This window comes from Euleptes europaea, chromosome 5, assembly GCF_029931775.1.
Source record: "Euleptes europaea isolate rEulEur1 chromosome 5, rEulEur1.hap1, whole genome shotgun sequence".
In the NCBI taxonomy this organism is placed as follows: Eukaryota; Metazoa; Chordata; class Lepidosauria; order Squamata; family Sphaerodactylidae; genus Euleptes; species Euleptes europaea.
This window is the reverse complement of record NC_079316.1, coordinates 43,672,663-43,695,509: the sequence shown is the minus strand read 5'-3', so window position 1 is coordinate 43,695,509 and position 22,847 is coordinate 43,672,663. Positions and strand designations below refer to the sequence as shown.

Below are 22,847 nucleotides of genomic sequence, written 5' to 3'. Positions count from 1 at the left end.
AACATTTACCCTGAAGTTATATTACTGCCCACAAAGAAAGCTAGCTGTATGATTAAATTCTAAATATACACAGTTCAACAGGCTAAACCTCTGTCCTACAAGTTCTTAACATATGATACATATGATACATTACAACCAAGGCGGTGTCTATTAAACAAAGCAGCATCTGTTACAGATGTTAGTCTTAGAAGTTTACCAAATACAAACAACTGCAGACATTGAGTGAAACTGACTGTAAGATAGTATGCAAGAATATAGAGAAGATTTGGTGAAAATGAGTCATCCTTCAGTTAAATATTGGAAACAAAATTGTTAGATATCAGTGTAAAAAGTTTTTAAAATCCCTCCCCCGTAACATTTTTTTAATAAAGTATTTAAAAAGTCAGTTAAATAAAAATGGAATTCCATCACTGCGTGGGGGACACATTCGAAACCCATGCTGACGACCTTGGTGGTGAAAAAACAGATATAAATCTTTTAAATAACGTTGAATAGAAGCAAGCTTCTCCTCCTTGAAAGGCCCTGAAAACTGCATTACACTGACCAAAATACTGCACTCGCACTTATCTTGTATATCACCCACTCAAAAGAATAACCAGTATGGTTAATGGGAGTCAGCCCAAGGGAGGTCCTCGCCGTTAAGATCTATAGCTGCAGCTTCACCATAGCATGACAAAACTGCTTTATGTAACATGGGCTCACACCCAGACTATTCTATGATCCATGCCTGTTCATGAGAACTTAAACATTTATTTGATATTCCAGAACAGTAAAGCCAGTTCAGTATTCTAATGTTTTGGATACAGCAGATACTTTTTGCTATCTTACAAGATGAAATAAAAAACATAAGAGCTGCCAGGATGCTGTTAAATATGGTTTGCTGACATCTTCTTGGAAGAGAATCTAATATGGCTGATTTTCTTGTTGAGGTTACCTCGCCAGTGAGTGGAACATGAAATTTGACAGGGAGAGGGGACATACTGTACATTATGCCATTCAGCTATTAAAGGATTAACGTTAAATATGATCTGGGCATGTGGATTAGTGCATAAGGATGATGAGTTTATACCTTTAACAAGCTACATCCATGAATCATGAAGCATTACAGACCGATATGAGCATTAATTAATCTTACAATAAATCTCCTTGTGCTCATAAATCACTGCCTGCATGCTGCTTTGACTTGGTAACAGTGTTTTAGCCTTACTGAATAATGTTTTTAGAAATGTTATCCAAATAGGAAAAGCCCACTGGAAACTTCTTCAAGAAACAAGAAAACTTTGTTGAAAGCACAGGGTGTGGTTTATCAGAGCATATAATGTGTGGGTTTTAAAAAATTGTATTGTTTATACAAATGTTCCTGCAACTGGATTTAACCAAACTAATGTACATCAAGATGGTGCACTCCTATGGTGCCTTTATTTTTTTGGCATCGTGCAGTATTTCTGTTTTAGTCTGGGCATTGTTATTTTAAGCTGCTCAGTGGTCTGCTTTTATGGTTTATGGTTTTTATGCTGGGCTGGGTTTTTAATGCTGGGTTTTAAATTAATATCTTCTAATGTTTTGTTTTTATTATTTTTATTTTGTAAGCCACATCAGCTAGGTTCCTGGAGAGGCAGCATAATTTTTTCCTAAATAAATAAAATACATTTTGCATCCACAAAAATGAAGTCCCACATATATCTGTTCTGTAATATAGCTATGCAGAATTGCTCTTTTTCATTGCTTTAGAGGGATGAGGAAGAAAATCAGAGTCAAGCAGTCTTATGACTTGTCAGACATGTTCCACTTCCAAACGAGCCCTACCATTAGATAGGGTAAGGCAGTTTGACTCAGATTAGGTAAAGGTAGTTTCCTGTGCAAGCACCAGGTCATTACTGACCCATGGAGTGACATCACATCAAGACATTTACTAGGCCGAATATGTTTATGGGGTGGTTTGCCATTGTCTTCCCCAGTCATCTACACTTTACCCCCAGCAGGCTGGGTACTCATTTTACCCACCTTGGAATTATGGAAGGCTGAGTCAACCTTGAGCCAGATACCTGAAACTGACTTCCGTTAAGATCGAACTCAGGTTGTGAGCAGAGGTTTTGACTGCAGTACTGCAGTTTACCGCTCTGCGCCATGTAACTCAGATTGGTATTATGGTGCAAATCTCCTTACACTGTTTTAAAAAACCTGAGGGGGAGGGCACCACTGAGATTTTCCCCCTCAGGTTTTAAATGGTCTCTGGCAATCAGATCCAATGGGGCATTTTCATAGATTGAAGGATTCCCGCCCATGGTTTTTCATGCCTCATCTCATACTGCAGCCCAAAACACCCTTCAAAATGGTGCTCCTTTGGGGAAGAGGACCCACAGCAGCAGCAGCACTGGGGGGGGGGGGCATTTATGGCTGTAGGGGGAGCAGGGAGGCAAGAAAGTCATGTTCCAAGGACGGAAATCCTTCCAGTTGCAGAAATGCTCCTTTGGATCTAACCCAATTATGAACAGACTCTACATCATCCTATTCTACAGCTGTAGCACCTCTCTGAGCAGTTTTCATGCACTCTACCAGCTGAGACACCTCTGCACTATTTCACTAGTTTATGGGAACTTGCCACTACCAAATTGGCAACACGAATGCAAGCCACATCTCCTCTCTGGTGATGACCAGACCTCCTTTATATGTTTATACATAAGCAAGTCTCCCTGAATTGAATAGGATTTACTCCCAAGTAAGTGTGCACAGGACTGTGCTCTTATGCTTACCCAACATCATTGACCCTACTACCTTACCATTGAGGGCTTCAAAATAAAAATAGAAATTAGTTTTATTGCAATAAAATTGTAATTAAACTTCATTTTGGAGAGGAAAGATGATTAAGCAGAACAAAAAAAAAACAGATAATGAAGAATTGTTACGCCCTCTTTCCCCTGAAAACAACTGTTACTTTCAGCCGTCAGTAAGCAATGCTTATTACTTTTGTATTAAGTACCCCAATCCAGATATTGCTTGTAGGATCAGAAACGGTGGCCAACAAATTGTATCTTGATGTCTTCTATTTGCCCTGCATACCTTCCAGTTAGATGTGCACCACATTCTGTTGCAACTAGAGCTGGATCAGAGCAAAACTATACAATAAAAATTCCAGAAACATACCGAGTCAATTATATAGCACAGTTTATGGTCCTGTAAAATGCAACAAGTTTTGCAAGCCAAAACCACTTACCCATACAGTTTGTAGCATGCATAACTGTCATTATATTGTCCCACCACAGTAGCTACAGTGCAACTACTTCTAAAATCAGATGACAGGGAAATTGAAAGAATAATTTTGTTGTGTGAGCTACTACAAAAGGTAAAGGTAAAGGTCCCCTGTGCAAGCACTGGGTCATTCCTGACCCATGGGGTGACGTCACATCCCGACGTTTTCTAGGCAGACTTTGTTTACAGGGTGGTTTGCCAGTGCCTTCCCCAGTCGTCTTCCCCTTACCCCCAGCAATCTGGGTACTCATTTTACCGATCTCGGAAGGAAGGAAGGCTGAGTCAACCTTGAGCCGGCTACCTGAAACCGACTTCTGTCAGGATCAAACTCAGGTCGTGAGCAGAGCTTGGACTGTAGTACTGCAGTTTACCACTCTGTGCCACGGGGCTCTTTGAGCTACTACAGCAGAACCTAAATTCTATCCTGATCTTTGGCATGTAAATTCTCAAAAGAAGGAATTCATCCCATGACCTTTGTGCATGGAACACAATTGTCATTAATTCAGTAAAAAAAAACATTCAATTGGAGAATTTGCAGCATATAAAACAGAGTATAGCACATTTTCAGCTATATAACTCAGCTTCTTTATTTTAATTGTTACTAAGTTTTTGCCTACTAGTACTAAGTGACCGAACTCACAATTCAGTCATCATGTGTCTGCTATCTACAGATGTATTATTTCTCAGGGAGGTAATTAGATTCCATTTGGGAATCTAGCATTACTTGAAGACGTGATCTCATCTGTCATTGACACAATATTCTGAAAAACTTGATTTCAGGGAATGCATCGGAGGATAACGAGGAAGGCTGGCCTTTAGAGTAAAAAGAAACCAGACACCTCAGCATTGTGAAAGTTTGTGAGACCTGAACGTTTCCGCATGTATAAACAAAAAGTGAAATAAAAATTAATGACTCATTATCTCAATAGTAACTTCTTATAACACTAGAGGTAGTTCCTGCAGATACTATGGTATGCCTCACATTTATAGTATAGGGCATGAAGGTGGTAAAAATAATTGGGAATGGATCCTATGAGCGTTCTGTTAATAGAGCAGGGAGGTGAGCAATTTCATCCCACTCCTGCCTCCTTTCTGCATCCCCCATGCCATGGAGTTGCCCTGACCCTCGGCAGAGAATTTTAGGTGCCAAAGCTGAAGGAAGGCAAAGAAAGATCCACCTCTATAAATGGAAAGCTGGTAGGTCCAAATTGTAAGTATTATTCTGGTCTAATTTATGATGAGGATAAACTCCAGCAGTAACTCCAATAAGAATTATGGAATTATGCCAATTAAATTTTCAGCAAGAAATAATAATTTATAGTTTCACCAAAGAGGGAGAAAGTTTCTAATTCTTCAACAGAAAGGGCAGAAAGAAACAGAGAAGGTTAGTCATATTGAAAGACGTATACCAAAGGACAAGACAGGAAGTCTACTGCTGGTGCATTTGCAGGAGCAATGAAAGTAGTATGGAGTGGCTCAGTTCAAATGAGTTTTTTTCATCCATAAGCCCAAACATGTTAATAATAATATCTATTATTTATAAAGTGTTTTAACAGAGAGCCATGGTACTGTAATTATATTCAAAGGACACAATCCCTGCCCTCAGGCTTACAATCTAACATATCCATGTAAATGGGTGTAGTTAAAAATTCAAGACAGCAAGATAAACCCTGTATAATTAATACAGTCAAAACCGTGCACGCACATCCCATAAAAGTCACGTATCCAAGTAACAGTGAAGCACATAAGTGTTCACAATTTTTATGTCTTGCTCAGAAGCTGAACCAATGCTTACTTCCCTTCAGTAAGTCAAGGGGGAATCTGATCCTTACACTCTCTGTTACAGGGCAATAGAGCTAGCGCTGCAAATCCCCAGTTGCCCCATCTCCACAGATAACAATGCTGCAGACTGTAAAGAGAACTGCAAACTTTCATCTTAATATTGTGGACGGCATTAACTGAAAGCCGAGAAGGGTGAGAACTTCTCAGCAAGTACTTATTCAAAACTGTTAAATAATTTTCAAGGCCAGACCTATATTTAAACCCACTGTATCAGGTAGCAGTCCCTGTAACGGGGAAAAAAGCAACAGGTCATTTGTTCATCCACATTTACCAATCCATTTTTGGATCTCTGCTTAGAAGCATACTTCCTAGATGGGTGCAACTAGTTTCCTGAAATCCGTGTGAACCAATTATTTATGCAACAGTACCATACCAGTCAATGCTGGACTAAGTCTGTTCCAGCAAGCTTATTTGTGGTTATCTTTCTTCTGGCAGACACACCTAGGGCTGTTGAAAAAAAAATTCGGTATAGTTCGGCTTCGGCAAAATTCGGCCCGTTTTTATTCGGGCTGTGCCGAAGTCCGAACTCCTCCACTTCGGATCCCCGGAAATTCGGGGGGATCCGGAGTTCGGGGGGAAATTCGGCCCCCAGCGCGCCTTCAGGGGGATTCCCTGAAGGCGCGCGGGGGGCCCGTTAAACAGATCTGCTCCTCCCAGCTGGGAGGCGCAGAACTGTTTAAAGGGCCCCCTCCCCGCGCCTTCATGGAAGCCCCGTGAAGGCGCAGGGGGGGCGAATCTGCCGAATTTATTCGCCGAACCCCCAAATTCGGCAAATTCGGCTCCCCCGTTTCCTGCCTTTTTTGAGTTCGGTTCGTCCGAACCGAAAAACAGCCGAATCGGGGGAAATTCAGCTTTTTTTCGCTTTGGCCCGAACCGAATCAACAGCCCTAGACACACCAATCTGTATTAACAATTGTAAAAGGTGTAACTGAACTCTTATTTTTACTGGGAGAATTATAACCACATCTTCAGAAAAACTGGAAGCATGCTTCTAGGCACTTCTAACATTGTTCTCAAAAGTTTGTTCTGAAAAGACCAGATGTTCCATGGTACCCTCAGATCTCCATACCATGAAGAAAGTTGAGGGTTCAGCATCAAAGCTAAAATCTTTTTAACTGTAAGAAACTGCATGCCCATACTTCCTTCAGAACCTCAGAACTCCTATGTTGTGTTCTCAGCCTTTAACTTAGCAGCAAAGAGATGGTGTTTCCATATCACCAGTACTGTATTATTAGCGTGGTGTATTGGCTACAGCGTCAGACCGGGATCTCAGAAACCAGGTTCTAATCTCTACCTGGCCATGGAAGCTTGCTGGGTGACCTTGGGCCAGTCCCGCACTCTCAGCCTCACCCTTCTCACAGGGTTGTTGTGAGGATAAAATGGAGGAGAGGAGCATGATGTAAGCTGCTTTGGGTCCCCAGTGGGGAGAAAGGTAGGATATAAATAAAATAAAAATAAATAAATAAAACACCTGCAAAGATTGGTATAATTTAACTTCTTTCATTCTATAGAAATCAGAAATCCAAGCATGATATGTGAAGACTCATTTCTTTCCAACTTGAATAAGTACTATCATAAAGAATTCACGTTAATAAAAACAACAATGATCCCAATAGCACTAAGGGGTTTACTGCAGAGGTTTCTCCCTACTGTTAGTATCAATGCAGCCTTCAAGTCCAAGGAAGCAGGCAACTCAGACAGATATTATATATTATTCATTGGGGAGTAGCCCAACTTGAAACTGGAGCCTGACCAAAAGCATTGCTAGCTGCAGGCTATTTTAAAATATATCTACTAGTCCACCGGCTGGCCTCTGTGGGGATGACAAAAGCCATACAACAGGGCCACCTACGAACAAGATAGGGGTCTCCACCTACTCAGGGGAATTTCCCAAGTAGGGAGAAAAATATGATTTGTAAATAAAAAGGAAACAAATCTTTAAAACCAGCCTGAGGACTGAAAATGCTCCAGAGATTATGGAATGTTGAAAACAGCTGCATATTAAAGTTTGGAGGGGGGAAATCAGTGCTTAAGCCTGTGAGAGTTTAGAGAATCTTAGGAATACTTTTTCTTTTTGCCATCATGTCACAGCTAACTTATGGCAACCCATATGGTTTTCAAGGCAAGAGACCTTCAGAGGTGGTTTGCCATTGCCTGTCTCCGTGTAGTGACCCTGGTATTGCTTGGAGGTCTCCCATCCAAATACTGACCAGTGCCAACCATACTTAGCTTCTGGAATCTGACAAGATCAGGCTAGCCTAGGCTATCCAGGTCAGGCCAATACTAGATGGTGAGATTTCAGGGTCTAGGATGGGATTTCCAAACTATTCTCCCTTGATTCCTTGCAACCCCCCCAGCTTGTACATGGTTTTCTCTCATTCCGTTTCGCCATAAGTTCAAGAAAGAGTTTCAAGACAGTGGTTGTCTCCTTTTTGTAGATAGAATCAGCTATTAAGCAATTTAAGGAGAGACCCCCATACTCTTTGGGGGATATTTATTGCAGAGAGCACAAAACATATCGTTAAAACTCTGGTTTTGTATATTTTTGTATATAACTGGTTTTGTATTTTTTGTGCATTCTATATTTTTCACAGTAATAGAGACTATTAGAAAATCTTTTAATTTGTACCAAGGTGATTGACAGGCCCTTTCTTGGAACCAAGGGGACTTACACAAACTCATGATTTTGGGGGACTAGGTTTGTTTTAAACTGTAAACCTTCCCCTCAGTTACAAAATGTTATTAGGGTAGAAAGTGTAAATGCTTTGGGTTTGCTTCCATAAGGAACGTTTTGTGGTGAACAAGAATATGGAATTGACTGAGGCAAGGGTTGTATGTAAATAACAAAGATTTATTTATTTACAGGTTGTTTTTAAAGAACAGATCAGCAGCACTGGTCTCCAGACAATCAAAGGTGAAACCTGGCCGAGGCACATAAATGTAAGCTAATTATGGCTTCAGAGCGTGGTATGAATTCTCTTTAATGCCTGCAGGTACAAAAAGGCTTTCACTGACTAGCCACTAGATTCGATACTTGTTGTATCCAACCCAAAGGATTCCATCCACACCAGCCTGCCCTTTCCCAAGAATCAGAGTAAAAGGTACAAGGCCTGGTCATCACCAGAGACAGGCCTCACAACCGGGTATCCCGTCCTCTCCCAGAGGTAAAGTTAAACCACTCTGCCACGCTACCAGGCAGAGGTACCCTTCAAACCGACTGCTTTGTTGATGAGGCAGTCCCAATCTATGACTGCTCTCTCTGAGGTGGACCTGAACTAAAACTGCCACTGTGTGCTTGCCTCCAGCATCCCGTCCCCCCTCTGAAGGGTGTGACTGGATGCTGGAGCAGCACTTCCACCGGCTCAGAGATGAAACAGTTGAGTGGCTGCTTTTCCTTTCAGGGGCAGTGTTGTGTACACGTGGGTAATACACGAGGCCAGAGAAGGAGTTCCAACAACAACCACTTTGTTCACACACTGGAACTGAATTCAACCAAACTGTGCTGAATTTTACTGAACGGAACTGAGTTGAACTAGAACTGACTGTAAGTGCACAACATCCCAACTTATATGCCAATCCCAACCACCCGGAGCTACGCCCTCCCGGTCCGTGATTGGGTGGTCATGGTCCATAGTCCAATGAGAATGCAGGCGAAGCCAAGTCCGTGATTGGGCGGCCATAGTCCAATAAGAAACGTAGGCGAAGGAGCCTGGGGACAACTTCAAGCTCAACATGACCCTTGCTTCCAACTGCATGCATTACAGGCAGGACAGCCTCCAGTGTGTCACAAGGCAGAAAGACATCAGAAAATGCTGGCAACTAGAAACCCAAGTGCAAATGAAATGAATGTGATATTCATGTTACATTACCAGAGTCTTAAACTCTATTGAATATTACGCCAGATTTTGCTATTTTTAAGCAGACCAACATTGAAAAAAGTTTTTAATATCAACCAACTGGGTGAGTGAAAATTCATAAACATCTGTCACCTGGAATTTTATGCAGTGGCATTCTTTGGGAATTATTGTGTATATGGCTTAGGAATGCTTAAACTAAAAGAAAAGATTTATTAATCACTGTAGCTCAAACTGATTTCGTGATGACAGCTTGTTGGGAGCACACACGCAGAAACACAGCGGTTTGTACTATACACACACAACCATGCATTGGTACCAAATTTTATTTATGGCATATATTAATAAGCACAGTGCCAGCCAAACTCCTACTGTTACACACAAATGGCTGCACAGTGCAGAGCAGTATGTAACAGTTAGCATTTCAAATGCAAACACAAACACCTAACAGAACACAAGAATGTTCCCTGGATAACTAGTACAAAAAAAAAATCACCTGTGGGTGGACTAGAAACACCCCCTCTGGTCAGAAGCAGTACATGTGCTGTGGTTCACCTGTGCAAAGTCTTGTAAGCCAGCCAGGTCTCTTGACAACAAACTGTGCTCTCATGACATTGCCTGTGTGTGTGTGTGTGTGTGTGTGTGTGTGTGTATGTAAAGTGCAGTCAAGTCGCAGCCGACTTATGGCGACCCCTTTGGGGGGTTTTCATGGCAAGAGACTAACAGAGGTGGTTTGCCAGTGCCTTCCTCTGCACAGCAGCCCTGGTATTCCTTGGTGGTCTCCCATCCAAATACTAACCAGGGCTGACCCTGCTTAGCTTCTGAGATCTGACGAGATCAGGCTAGCCTGGGCCGTCCAAGTCAGGGCATGACATTGCCTAATAGTTATAAACTCTCTTTGATACTGTAATACCAGTTAAGGATTTACATTCCCACAAATGTAAGGGAAAAGCTGTGCAGTCATAGTGTTTCTATTTGTTTGCTCAGAAGTAAGTCTCAGTGATCAGAATGGGACTTGTTTCCAAGTAAGCATGCTTGGTTGGGATGGTCCCCAAAAGGGACGATCAACATTTGCAACTAGTAAGGAGGGAACTGGATTTTTTTAAAGGTTTGCTAAAATAGTAGCTAAGTTAAAACATGAGAAGGCGGGTAAGTGACAGAACTCCTAGGTAAGCGGCAGATCTAGATAAAGAACTGGCAAACTCAAGTCTATATAATTCTTTCAAGCATCTCAATAGAAAATTCTCATACTCCTTTTAACACGGAGATTCTCAAAGTTTGAGACTCCAACTAGAACAAAACTTAAAAAAAAAAAAAGACAAAGAGAGGCAATTTGGCTGGCAGCATTTGGTCTTGTTCAAAAGGGCCAAGCAAAGTATCTGGACTAATTAAACCTATAAGCTCCTTGGGGAAGCTAATTGTCCGTGAAAGATAAGAGGGCTGCCCAATGGCCCTTAGCACAGCCAACGCACATTAGGGAGGCACACCGTAAGACATTCAAGCAAGTCCCTCTTAGCTTTCTCCAACATCAAGGATAATTCAGTCCCATCTATAAAAGTTTAGTAACCTCCACATGCTTTGTAAAGCAGATAAATTTTAAAAAATCTAGATTAAAACTTTTTAAAAAGAATATCAGGTTCATTGCAGTTGTGAGCACTTTCAATATTGTTCAGATTTGATTATGCAATTCCTCTCTATTTATTTATTTATTTATGATATTTATAATCTGCCTTTCTTACAGAGACTCAAGGCAAATTATGCAGCAGAAATCAATATGATCAACAGGATAGGGCATCCAATAAACAATGCAATAGTGTTTGGATTGCTGAAATCTGAAAACAAGCAGAAATGTAAAACACAGCCAAAACAAAGCACAGGCTTTTTGTTCAGAAATTACATAGTAGGAAAATGTCATCGATCAGCTAAGAAAGCAGCTTTCCTGTTGACCCGACTGAGTTTATAATATGGGGACATACTCTGAGATGACCTAGTAGATTTCAAGCATGTGGTTTTGCTTCAGACAAAAAGTGCTCTGACATTGGGCACTCTTTTACCTGAGTAAGTCGTGCTTTACCACAGAAACGTGGTAATGTTATTTATGAATGAGGGCAAAGCCCCCTCCAGAATAAGGGGTGTATAGCCTGCCCCCGCCCCCCAAGGAAAATTAACACTTGGGAAAATATATATTGCCTAAACACTATCAATGCAAATATAAAGAAATTAACAAATGTAAAGTGTGAACACAAGAAAGCCAGAAGGACTGACTTCTCCATTTATTCAGATCTTTATAATTACTGTGCTAATAACAGCCTTGGCGTAGGTGTCTCTCTCAACAGGCGTGTACACTCCAAAGCCTTTTGCTGAGCAGAGGAGACTTCTTAGTCACAATCCTCACTTAAATCACAACTAAGACTGGAGATTAAAAGGTGCAGAATATGCTATAAATGTTCTTCAGCAAGTACTGTTAACTCATTCAGAACCAACATCATCACTGCAACACCAAGGGGTTTAGGTAATTTTCCAAGTGGGCTTGAAAGAAACTCTTGTTCAGTCGCATTTGTAACACCAATGTGAAAACGTGTGAATGAGCATTTCGGATAACGCATTATTCTCTTCCAGCTCTTTGACTGGTATGACTAATGATCAGATAACATAAATAGAAGGGTAATAGCCTGAATATCAGGGCATAGAGTGATTTAAGCCACATGATGAAAGCACCCACACTGTGGTTAAAGCAGTGTGAAGGGAGCATGCTTCTGTGGAGCAGGCAGACTCTCCAGCTCATGATCTGATAACCCTCATGCTTCGAAGATACTTTCCTAGCACCACACATAATTCATCATGTCCCCCTCTTTAGTTATTCTTTTTCTAAACTACACTGCCCTGTGGAAAGTGTTCCATACCGTTATCATTTTTTTGCTACGTTCTGTACACATGCAATTGAACACAAGGAGCTGCCTTATACTGAATCAGACCATTGGTCCAGCACGGTCAGCATTGTCCACTCAGACGTGCAGTTTGAGGTCCTGCATATCAATGACCACCGTGTCCTTTTAACTGGAAATGCCAAAGATTGAACTTGGGACCTTCTGCATGCCAAAGAGATGCTCTGTAACTGAGCCACAGCCCCTTCCCTGTACATGTTTACAGTTTTGCTTGCCCGATTTTAAACAGTATAGTAACAAGTAGTCATATCATAAATATATACAACAGAGATTTGGATCTTATGCCTTGATTCTATTTGCACCTTTCATCCACTGTGGAGTTGGTCCTCCACTCTCTTATCTCTCTCATCTGTTAAAGCTATAAAACCTAGAACACAGGTTCTGCATTTATAGGGGAGGTTTACTGAGAAGAAATTTTGCCAGTATAGACCATATTAGGAACAGAAGTAGAAGCAATGGGAGAGAATTCAGGGAGGAGGGACTGTGTGATCAAATGGGAAAAGTGAAGAGCTAAGAAGTCTTCGGTACTTCCAGCTCTTCACAAAGCTAGGATTAGTACTCCTGTCAATTGACAGGTCAAATATTGTCAATTCACTGCCTGTTATTTGCTATCATTCAGACATTCCATGAAGCCAAGAATGCCACTGTCTTGGCAGCAGCTTATATTGTTCATTCATTATTTGTAAGCCACAACTGGCTTTTATAAAATAAATGTTTTTTGAAAATGGTTGGTGTTCCTTTGCTTTATGACTAATTTAATTTATAGTTTTGTTACTGGATACTCACTGTGATATTCCAGGTTAAAACCAAAGACAAGTACCATCTGATGTATCATACATATTTATGGAAACCTTATTTAAAGTTACCAAGTAATAATAATTAATTACAGTTACATTGTTCTTCAACACCAGTTAGTTAATACGTTTTTGTAATTAGTGTGTATCAAACCTATTGATGACTTTGTTGTACTATTGCATCTTTGTTGTACTAATCAAATTAATGCCTGAAAAAAAATCTTTGACTGTTATGGAAAACATTTGCCCAGCCAATTGAGCAAATCTTTCTTTACTTATCAAACAGCCAAACACCACGTGAGCACATTGACTCTCAGTGTCTGAATATAAATTCTACACAAGAAGTTGCAAGTTCTAGCTGATTCTTGTATTCACTAGACGGTTGTTATTAACAAAACGCAGATGGGACTTTCTAAATTCCTATCAATTTGAAGGACATATGGCAACCACCAACTAGGAACATGAAGAATTCCTTTTTAAGTACACAGCTGGCACTGCTATAAGCAGATGGCTCATAAGGCAGCCTTCTTCCATTCTCTCCTCTGCTCATTTTCCACTTGCAATCTTCCTTCCAGCTTTCATAAAGCTAACTGTCTAACATCACCATGCATGATGGAAATGCTGTCAAAGGCACAGTTGTTCCTCTGTCATTTCTATATGTGCTCTAATTCTTTGGACATATAAAAGGCATTCCTGGAATTATCTTGCCACTTTCCCCCCACTGCTCTTATTTCAAAATGTGTGAAATAATAAAATAAGTCAATGGACTTAAGACTGAGAAGACCTGACGTTCTTTATCTGTGTAGCAAATGAAATATTTCAGTTACAGTATAATCACATCCTGGGGACATGAAGCGAATCTGCCAAGCAGGATGAATGAAAACTGATGTTTTAAACCAATTTAAAATCTAATTTTTAAAAATAATCTCAGTTATAATAATAAAATTGTATAGTAATTATTGAACAATAAAGCAATTTGAAAGGAAATCTAAATATAAGTGTTTTTAAACCTACATGTAACCTCTTAACATTGAAAAATGATCATCCATAAAAAACAGACTGAATTAAAGGCTATATTTCTATGTAAGAAAGAAAGTGATGGTGGGAATACACCCAAGTTCTTATTACAAGTGACAATTCTGAACTAACTGTGGAGTCCCTACTGAACCCAGGGATAGCAATTCACTACAGAACCTATGAGATGCTACCCTGTGTTTCACCAGGATCATTTAATAGAAAAAGAAGAGTTGGTTTTTATATGCTGACTTTCTCTACCACTTAAGGCAGGGGAGGGGAATGTCAGTCCGGGGCCCATTTAAGGCCCGCGAAATCATTTGGTCTGGCCCTTTGTGGGTCCTGGCAGATCTCTAGCTCAGAAGGATCTAAGACTGGCGATCCACTCCCTCCCGCGGACAGGAATAGCCTCTACTCAAGGCGGATGTGAGTTTGTTTTGTTGAGAAAAGGAAACTCCCCCCCCCTTGCAGAAGAGTCATTAGCTATGGAGCTGCTAGGACTGCCCAAGAAACTATGTTAACCCTCTCCCACCTGGGCCATGGAGAAATATATTCCCTCTGTACAACAAGAGGGGTGGGGGCGGAAGTGGTGACAATGGAGGAGTTAAAGGGGGCAGGGCCAGAATGCACGGGGGGGGGGGGTTCTTAGCCAGTGTGTCCTCATTTCACCCCTGCAGGTGGAGGTAGCAGGAGCCGGCTGTAGAATCCGGCCCCGCCCATGCAGAGCAGGAGCAACTGCGGCATGCAGCTGGACAGCTACGCCCGGCTGGTGCAACAGACCATCCGGTGCCACCAGGTGGGCGAGTGAGCCACAGTTGGATGCCTGCCTGCTTGCCCATGCTGGGGGATGGTCATCTGGAACAGCTGCCTGCTTGGGGCCTGGTCGGCTAATTTTTCAGTTGATAATTTTGTATGGCCCGCAAATGATGTTATAAATATCAAAATGGCCCTTGGCGGAAAAAAAGTTCCCCACCCCTGACTTAAGGAGACTCAAACCAGTTTACAATCACCTTCCCTTCCCCACAACAGACTCCCTGTGAGGTAGGTGGGGCTGAGAGAGCTCTAAAGAGATGTAACTAGCCCAAAGTCACCCAGCCTGCTTCATATGTAGGAGTGGGGAAACCAACCCAGTTCACCAGATTAGCCTCTGCCACTCATGTGGAGGAGTAGGGAATCAAACCCAGTTCTCCAGATTAGAGTCCACCGCTCCAAACCACCGCTCTTAACCACTACAACACTCTGGCTCTCTCTTTAGTGTGTTCAGTTCTCAAATTATCAATATTTATGGTTCTACTAATTAAGCTAAACAGACATTTACACTCCATGAAGAAACAGTATTTTCCCCAAATTATTAACATCCTTTCCCTCTTAACAGCCTTCAGGTAAGTAATGTTGCTTAGTATCCTAGGGTTGCCGACTCCAGTTTTGGAAATTCCTAAAGACTTGGGGGTGGAGCCTGGGGAGGGCAGAGCACTCACCAGGTTATAATGCCATAGAGTCCACCCTCCAAAGCAGCCATTTACTTCAGATCTAAAGAGGCTGGATGTCAGCTGAAATTCCAGGTGATCCCTAAGTCCCACCTAGAGGCTGGCAACTCTAATTCCTTATACGTGCACAGAGTATCAAGCTGAAATCTGTATCTAGAAATAAGTTTGCATTGCCTGTGACCCAAGATTTAGAATTATGCTCCAAAATTATACTTAGTTACAACCCAATTTGGTTTTGTTATGGCTACCAGTTAGCATGCATGTTTGTTCAGGAAATATGAATTTCAAAATGGAAAATGTGATTTAAATCCCTCTGTTTCTCTTGCTCTCTTTTGGAGATTCGAATCAATACTTCAATCAACTTTGGAGTCAATCAACTCTGCTGACAACAGATTGAACAAGAAACACAACCAAAAAAAGCACCTAAGCAGACAAGCTAAACAGAAACAATGAGATACAAGACAAATGAATTTCTAGCACACCATCCACCACAAATTATGGTACTGTTATTTCATGTCAACCAGATAACGTAGAATAATTCCGCTTCATCTACAGAGCCTCTAGCATATTATTCCAATGTTGCGGTCAGGGTTTCAGATTAGGATCTGGGAGACCCAAGTTCAAATCTGTACTCTATCATGGAAGCTTAATGAGTGACCTTGAGTCAGTCAACATACTCTCAGAATATGTGATTCTCAACCCTACACCAGAAGGTTACTGTGAGGATAAAATGCAGGAGAGGAGAACAAGATAAGCTGCTCCGGGACCCCACTGGGGAGGATGCCAGGAATAAATGAAGTAAATAAATAAATGTTTAATGATCTGTATGTAGCATAATTAATGTAGATGACCGACATTCAGGACAAACTTTTCAGTTCTGCGGTAATCTAAAATAAGCCTTCCGTTGAAATGGCCAAGAGGGGAAAAAGGAATCCCATTTCAACTTCTCAGCCATTTTTATGTGCTCTTTGTAAGTAGCTGGGGATGCACATAACTGACGTACGTATACATTCATGTACGATTGCTTAGAGATAAACCCCACAGACTTCAAAAGAACAAACTCCTAAACAAGTATGCACTGGATTGAAATCAAGAGCAAACGGCCTGCTCACTTGTAAAGTGTAAAACAGACAAAGCAGTTCATTATTTCTGATAAGTGTATCTTAAAGGGCGTTTGCCAGTAAAGTTAACATATTTCAGAAATAAGGAATTAAAGAACCTGGACATATTGCACATACTAACATGACAACTGATAATGTTCTCTAGGGGGCAGTCTTTCCAATGCAAAAAGATATGTTCGCTTCACCTAATTAATATGCCCTTACAAAGAAGACTAATTTGTTCAGAAAAGACTTAATATTGAAGCTTTTTCTGCGGGGTGGGGCACTATCAGTCTTCTTGCCATGCACCTCCATATTTAAAAGCAACAAACATTCTTACTAAGAGGTTTCATATAAGCTTTGATTAAATGGAGCAACAAATTGTTGATATTGGTTTCATCAGAACTTTTGACTGCTCTGTACAAGACGCTCTTTATTGTAAACTACCTTTGAAGCAGGAGAAATGAAAATTTACCCATGTAAATTTATTTAACGTAGTTATGCCTTGCCCTGGTACAAAATTATAACCAAGGCTGTTTACAGCATATTCTCATTACAACCGCCAATTCCAGTCCATCCCAAAGATCAACCCAATACACACAAGGACTAACACAGCCATGCTCCTAGGCAGGTTAGTAAGTGAAATTCTCTGCTATTCAAAGAATAGTTCAGAACTTCACACATTTAATGTTGCCTAATTCAGTGGCAGTTTATCAGGCTACAATGTACCTAGACGTTTATTGGGCTACATGACCTAGAAGTCATGTCACTGAAATCAATTAGATTTACTTCCAAGTAAACACAACCAGGTCTTGGTGTGACTTTGATAGGAAGCCTGTGCTGGTTGGCTATGTTGGTTATACTAACTTATGGAGTTTCAATGACGAAGCCAGTCGAAATTACAAAACAAATATTGTTTTTGCTCTTGTATTTCATACGTTTCAAAAGAAGTGTAAACCCCCCCGTGCTTTAATTAGTCAAAAAGTAGAAATCTTGAATAGCTGCAGAACTAAAGGGCTGCAGAGAGATTCCTCAGCTAGAGCTCTCCACCTCAAACAGCTGGGTGATTGTGTGTAGTTTCTTAACAACTGTCAGCTGGCTTTTTAAGCTCCTTCCTTCCCAGAAAAAGAGTTAGAAGCATATCACATCTTCTCCTTTATTACCTTGTGGCATTCTCTAACGCCGGAATTAATCACAACAGTTTTTCATTATCCACCACACTTCTGACTCAAATCCTCTAGAGTATTACTGCCATATGCTAAGGACAGAGTTTTATTTTTAAAACCACATCCCCAGTATTAGACAGTGGGAGAGAAAGAGAGAGAGAGATGGGGGGGGGGGGGGAAGAACCTCTGCCCTACAGAGGATCACATAAAACTCAAGAAACAGTGTACGTTGTGAGACTGTTGCGGCACCAGAGACGGTGGTGTGTTTTTCAAGGAACGTCTGACCCGCACAGATTTCAGCCCTTCTTTCAAAAAAAGGCCTCCGGCAGATGCTATTTTGTGTGTGTAAGAAAAGCCGCAGCACATACTGAAGTTCCTGGAAATACTTGCAGACAGCAGCGGTTATATGCTGTGGGTGACCAGCGGCCAACATCAAATGGGTTATTAGTCGTATATCACCATGTACAGAAAGGCATCAATAAAAGTCCCATAAAGAACTTGGGGTGGGGGTGGGAGGACTCAATGCCAAACGGAGCCCTGTTTTCAAGAGAAGCCCCTGCCTTGTGCCAGGCTTCCAACGAAAGGGGCCGAGCCTCAAAACAGTCCCGAAGTCACACACCCCTGCCTCGGACACCTTGACCCCAATCTCAGCCGTGCGAGTCGCGGGGCCGCGACCGAGAAGGCCACGGCCACAGCTCTCTGCACATGCTCAGAGGCGTCCTTTCTCCTCTAAGTTCCCGGAGCTTGGAGCTAGAGACCAGGGCTCGGGGAATCCTTGCTCTCGTTGGCCGCGGATGCCCGGGGGGGTTGGCCCTGGCTCGGCCCCTCTCCAGAGGCGCCTTTGCCCCCCTCCGAATCCTCAAAACTCTGCCCGGGGGCTGCTTTTGGAGTTTGGAGCACTCGGAGGGGGCAAAGGGGCCGCTCGAGAGGGGCCGAGCCAGGGCCCACCCCCCCGGGCATTCAAAAGAGCGGCCTGCCCGAACGGCGGAGACCCACGGCGGTCCCGTGCGGAAAGGGTCCGGGCCCTACTCACCGGAGATCTCCGCCTGGGGGACCCCGCTGGGGCTGAATCCCTTGGCCCCGTAGAGTTGCCGGAGCTCGGCGCAGCTCTTCGGCTTGTTGCCGCCGCCGTCGCTCCTCGCCGCCGCCGCGGCGGCCCACAGCAGCCACAATCCCCACGAGAAGACGGGCATCGTGCCCGCGCAGCGCCGGCTGCCCCCCAGCAGGAGCCGCAGGCAGGCAGGCAGGCAGGCAGGCAGCGGCCCCGGGCGGGCTCTCGGCGCGGCTGGGCTCTCTCCCTCGGCAGGCCGGCTTCCTTCCCGGGGGGGGGGGGCGGCGAGGGGAGAGGGCGCGCCGCCGGCTCAGGCCCCCCTTCCCCCCAGCATCCCTCCCTCCCTCCGCTTGCGAGGCGCGACCCTGCCCCGGGGGCGGGCGGCGAACAATGGCAAGCCCGAGCCCGGCGGAGAAGCAAGCGGCGGGGGTCCCTGGGAAGCGCTTCAAGCGCAGCGCCGGGGAGATCCCGGGGGCGCCGGGCAGCAAGGGAGAGCCGCTCCGCTCTTGGCGCCCTTGGCCTCCCTTCGCGGCGCCAAAGGGTCTTTATGGGCAGGGAGGGCGCCTCTTGCGCGTCTCGACCGCCCGGCGGAGGACTTGGCGGAGGCGGCTCGAGCGCGGCGGCCGGTCCGGGCGCGCAAAGTTGCAGCGCCGGCAGGAGCTCCGCCTGGGCGCGCGGCGGGCAGGAGCGCGCGCGAGAGAGGGAGAGAGACAGCGAGAGTCCGAGCCGGCGGCGGCGGCACCACCTGCGAAGGCGGCCGGGCACAGAAAGAGAGGCGCCTCGGCGGCGAGGCAGGGCTCCCCCCCTCCGGACGTGGCATCACGCCCCCCGACAACCAATCGGCGCGCGGCGTGGCCTCCCCCCCCCTCCAGCTCCACCCCTCCTGGAGCTCCGGACGCGGCGGCGGGATGCCGGCTTTCCAAAAGCGCTGCTGCCCTTCGGAGAGGCGAGGCGGGGGTCGCTGGGCGTCGAGGGCATCCCGAACAATTGCCGGGCGCGGTGGGCTTGGAAGGGGGGCTCGCTCGGAAACGAGGCTGCCCCGGAATTAGGGTCGCCGATCTCCAGGGGCTGGCTGGCGATCTCCTTCTATTACAACTGCTCTCCAGCCCGTGGAGAGCTGTGCCCCTGCAGGAAACGGCCGCTTTGGCCATTGGACTCTATGGCATTGAAGCCCCACCCCAAAAACCTCCCGCCGGTGGCAAAGAGCAACCCTACTCGGGATTAAGCCTGGTGTGTCTTGTGCGCCGCTTGATCTGTTGCAAGGGGAAGGGGGGAGGGAGGGGGGGCTGCTAGAATGCAAGATCTTGTGCCGGCCGGCAGTTTGACTTCCTCACGTGTCCGTAGGGTTGCCAACCTCCAGGTCGTAGCTGGAGATCTCCAGCTATTACAACTGCTCTCCAGCCGATAGAGATCAGTTCCCCTGGAGAAAATGCCCGCTTTGGCCATTGGACTCTATGGCATTGAAGTCCCCCCTCCAAACCCCACCCTCCTCAGGCTCCGCCCCGATAACCTCCCACCGGTGGTGAAGAGGGACCTGGCAACCCTACGTGTACGGCATCCCTCTCCCCCGCCCCCCCCCCCGGCATCGTGTGTCCCCGTATCCATTGCAAGGCTCATAGAGAAAGCTCGCTTTCCGGTTCAGGAACTCCGTTAGGTGCCCCCCCCCCTCTGAACTGTACGGCGGCCGGACACTTTATTGGAGCATTGTGGTAGCGCAGGGCGAACGCCCCCGTTTGCCCCGATCTGCTCCCAGAAGGGTCTCGATCTCCTCCCCGACACTATCTCGCCGTCCTGCAGTAACTCAAAGGGCGAAATCGCCTGGTCGCTTTATCCTCCTTTAATCCCTGTTTCAGCCAGGATTCATCCAGGATCGAACCCATGCGTTTCGCCTAATGTGCGTTCCATCCTGGCTAAAACAGGGATTAAAGGAGGATAAAGCGACCAGGCGTTTTCGCCCCCAAAAAGCTTTCCCGGTCACCCGTCTGCGAAGGTCTGCGCGGCAGCCGCGCACCTCCGCTATTGTTTCAGCTTCGCAGCCTCCTCTTATAATCCCGCTTGATTGACGAAGATGCTGGGGCCAGCTTCTTTCCTTCCACTCCTGAGCTGCTGAAAAAGATTCGCATTGACTGAGCAGGTCGCACTTCTGTAGTTTCCAGAAAGGCCTTTTCATTTTAAGACGGAGAAATATTCGCTGCGTGGGAAGGAGGAGGGGGGAGAGATTTCTTCCTTCGAAGATTTTCTGCATTCCTCATCGAAAATGTGCCCGTTACGCGCTCACAGTCTCTCTGTTAAAGAAATTCCAGCAGCAGGTCCAGAAACAAGAACAGCCTGAGGCAGATCTTGAGAGGGTTGGCACCTTGGCCATCTTCTGGGCATGGAGTAGGGATCAGGGGTGGGGGAGGTAGTTGTGAATTTCCTGCATTGTGCAGGGGGTTGGACTAGATGACCCTGGTGGACCCTTCCAACTCTATGATTCCTGCAGAGTGCTACATTTGCTACAGTGTCATTAAAGCAGGAGGACTGTGGGATTCTGCCGAGCCATCATCTACTACTTCTTGAGTTCCCTGCAGTAGACTATACTACAGGGGAATGGTGCATACGAAGGTGTAATAAATGCAAGTCACCCCGCTGTAATGCATTTAGACAACCAGAGGATCTGAGTTCCACAAGGCCAAGAGCTGCAGCTAGTTTGGTGCCAAACATCTCCCACAGACTGGGGCAGCTCAAGGCATCCCTTCCCTCTGATTCTGAGCCCTCCATGGAGCAGGATTCTTCAGGGTCCAAAAGCAGAATCTTTTGCAAAACCTGGAAGGGAAAAGGTTAACACAGGGAAAGCAGCTTCTGTGGGATGGGAATATCACAGGATGAGTACTGTCACAGCCCTGAGAGAGCCAGCGTGGTGTAGTGGTTAAGAGTGGTGGACTCTAATATGGAGAACTGGGTTTGATTCCCCCACTCCTCCCCAAGAGTGGCAGACTAATCTGGTGAATCAGGTTGGTTTCCCCACTTCTACGCATTAAACCAGCTGGGTGACCTCGGGCTAGTCACAGCTCTCTCAGTCTCATCTACCTCACAAGGTGTATGTTGTGGGGAGAGGAAGGGAAGGAGAATGTAAGCCAGTTTAATTCTTCTTAAAAGTTAGAGAAAATCGGCATATAAAAACCAACTCTTCTATAGAATGACTTGAGAAAAAGGGCTGATTCAGGGAATATACTAAGAAATGACAAGAATGCCCATTGGGGAACAAGGGATGTTCCTGAAGGCCCATTGGATATACTGGGAGTCAGGACTCCCCAGAATGGAATGATGGTCCTTGGGCCAAGTTAAACTGTTTTGGGACAGAAATGACAGCCACCCAGTGTGGAATGATAGTCCCTGGGATGCGAATCGGTACTCTGAAACTGGAATGATAGCCCTCAGAGTGGAATGATGCCCCCTAGGATCATATAAAGTTCTCTGGGGCTAGGAGGACGGCCCCAGAGAGAAATGACAACCTCTGGGAGTAGCATAAGTGTTCTGGGAATGGAATGACAGTCCCCAGAGTGGAACAAAGGTCCCTGGGATCATATAAACTGCTATGGGACTAAAATAACAGCTGTTGGTCCTTGGGATTGGCGTAATTGTTCTGGGACTGGAAAGCCAACCACCGGAGTGGAAGGATGGCCCCTAGAAGTGGCATAGAATTCTGGAACTGGAATCACAGTTCCTGAAGGTTGCATAAAAGTTCTAGGATGGGAATGGCAGCCCCTGGAACCATATAAGCTGCTCTGGGACTGAAAGGAAAACCACCAGAGTGGAATGAAAGCCCCTGGTCTCAGATAAACTATTCTGGGACTGGAATAACAGCCCTCAGAGTAGAATGACAATTCATGGGAGTGACATTGGGACTATAAAAACAGTCCCCAGAGTGGAATGATGTTCCCTGGGACCAGATACTCTGATATAGGACTGGGATGACAGCACTCAGAGTGGAATGATGGCCCTTGGGAATGACATACATCTTCTGGGACTGGTGTCATGACCCCCTCCGGCCAGCCCAGTGAATCTGACTCAAAGTCCTCTGAGGAGGAGCTTGAGCCAAGTTAGGGGACTGAGGAGGACCAGAGAGGGTTCAGCACGCCTGAGGTGCCTGCCAAGAATGTACCAGTACCTGACAAGGATGTACCAGTGGCAGCAGAAGCCACACTGCCAGACCCTGCAAAGGAAACCTCACCACTGGTTCCTAAGCCAGCCTATAGGCTTCCACCAGGCAGGACTTGAACCCAAGTCCTCAGGACCCTCTCCCACCACACTGGCAGCAGAAGTCCCGGGTGGCAGAATGGATGCGAAGTGCCAGATTGGCTGT

The 22,847-nt window shown here is 45.0% G+C and overlaps 1 protein-coding gene across 1 annotated transcript in view; it reads right to left on the bottom strand.

Annotated features, from left to right (window-relative positions):
• GPC1 (glypican 1) overlaps nt 1–18,644 on the bottom strand; it is a 249,823-nt gene extending 231,179 nt beyond the window's left edge. Inside the window, exon 1 of the mRNA XM_056850170.1 lies at nt 18,485–18,644. Coding sequence (XP_056706148.1) covers nt 18,485–18,644 — 160 coding nt within the window. The remainder of the gene's footprint in view (nt 1–18,484) is intronic.
• Between the last annotated feature and the right edge of the window lie 4,203 nt (nt 18,645–22,847).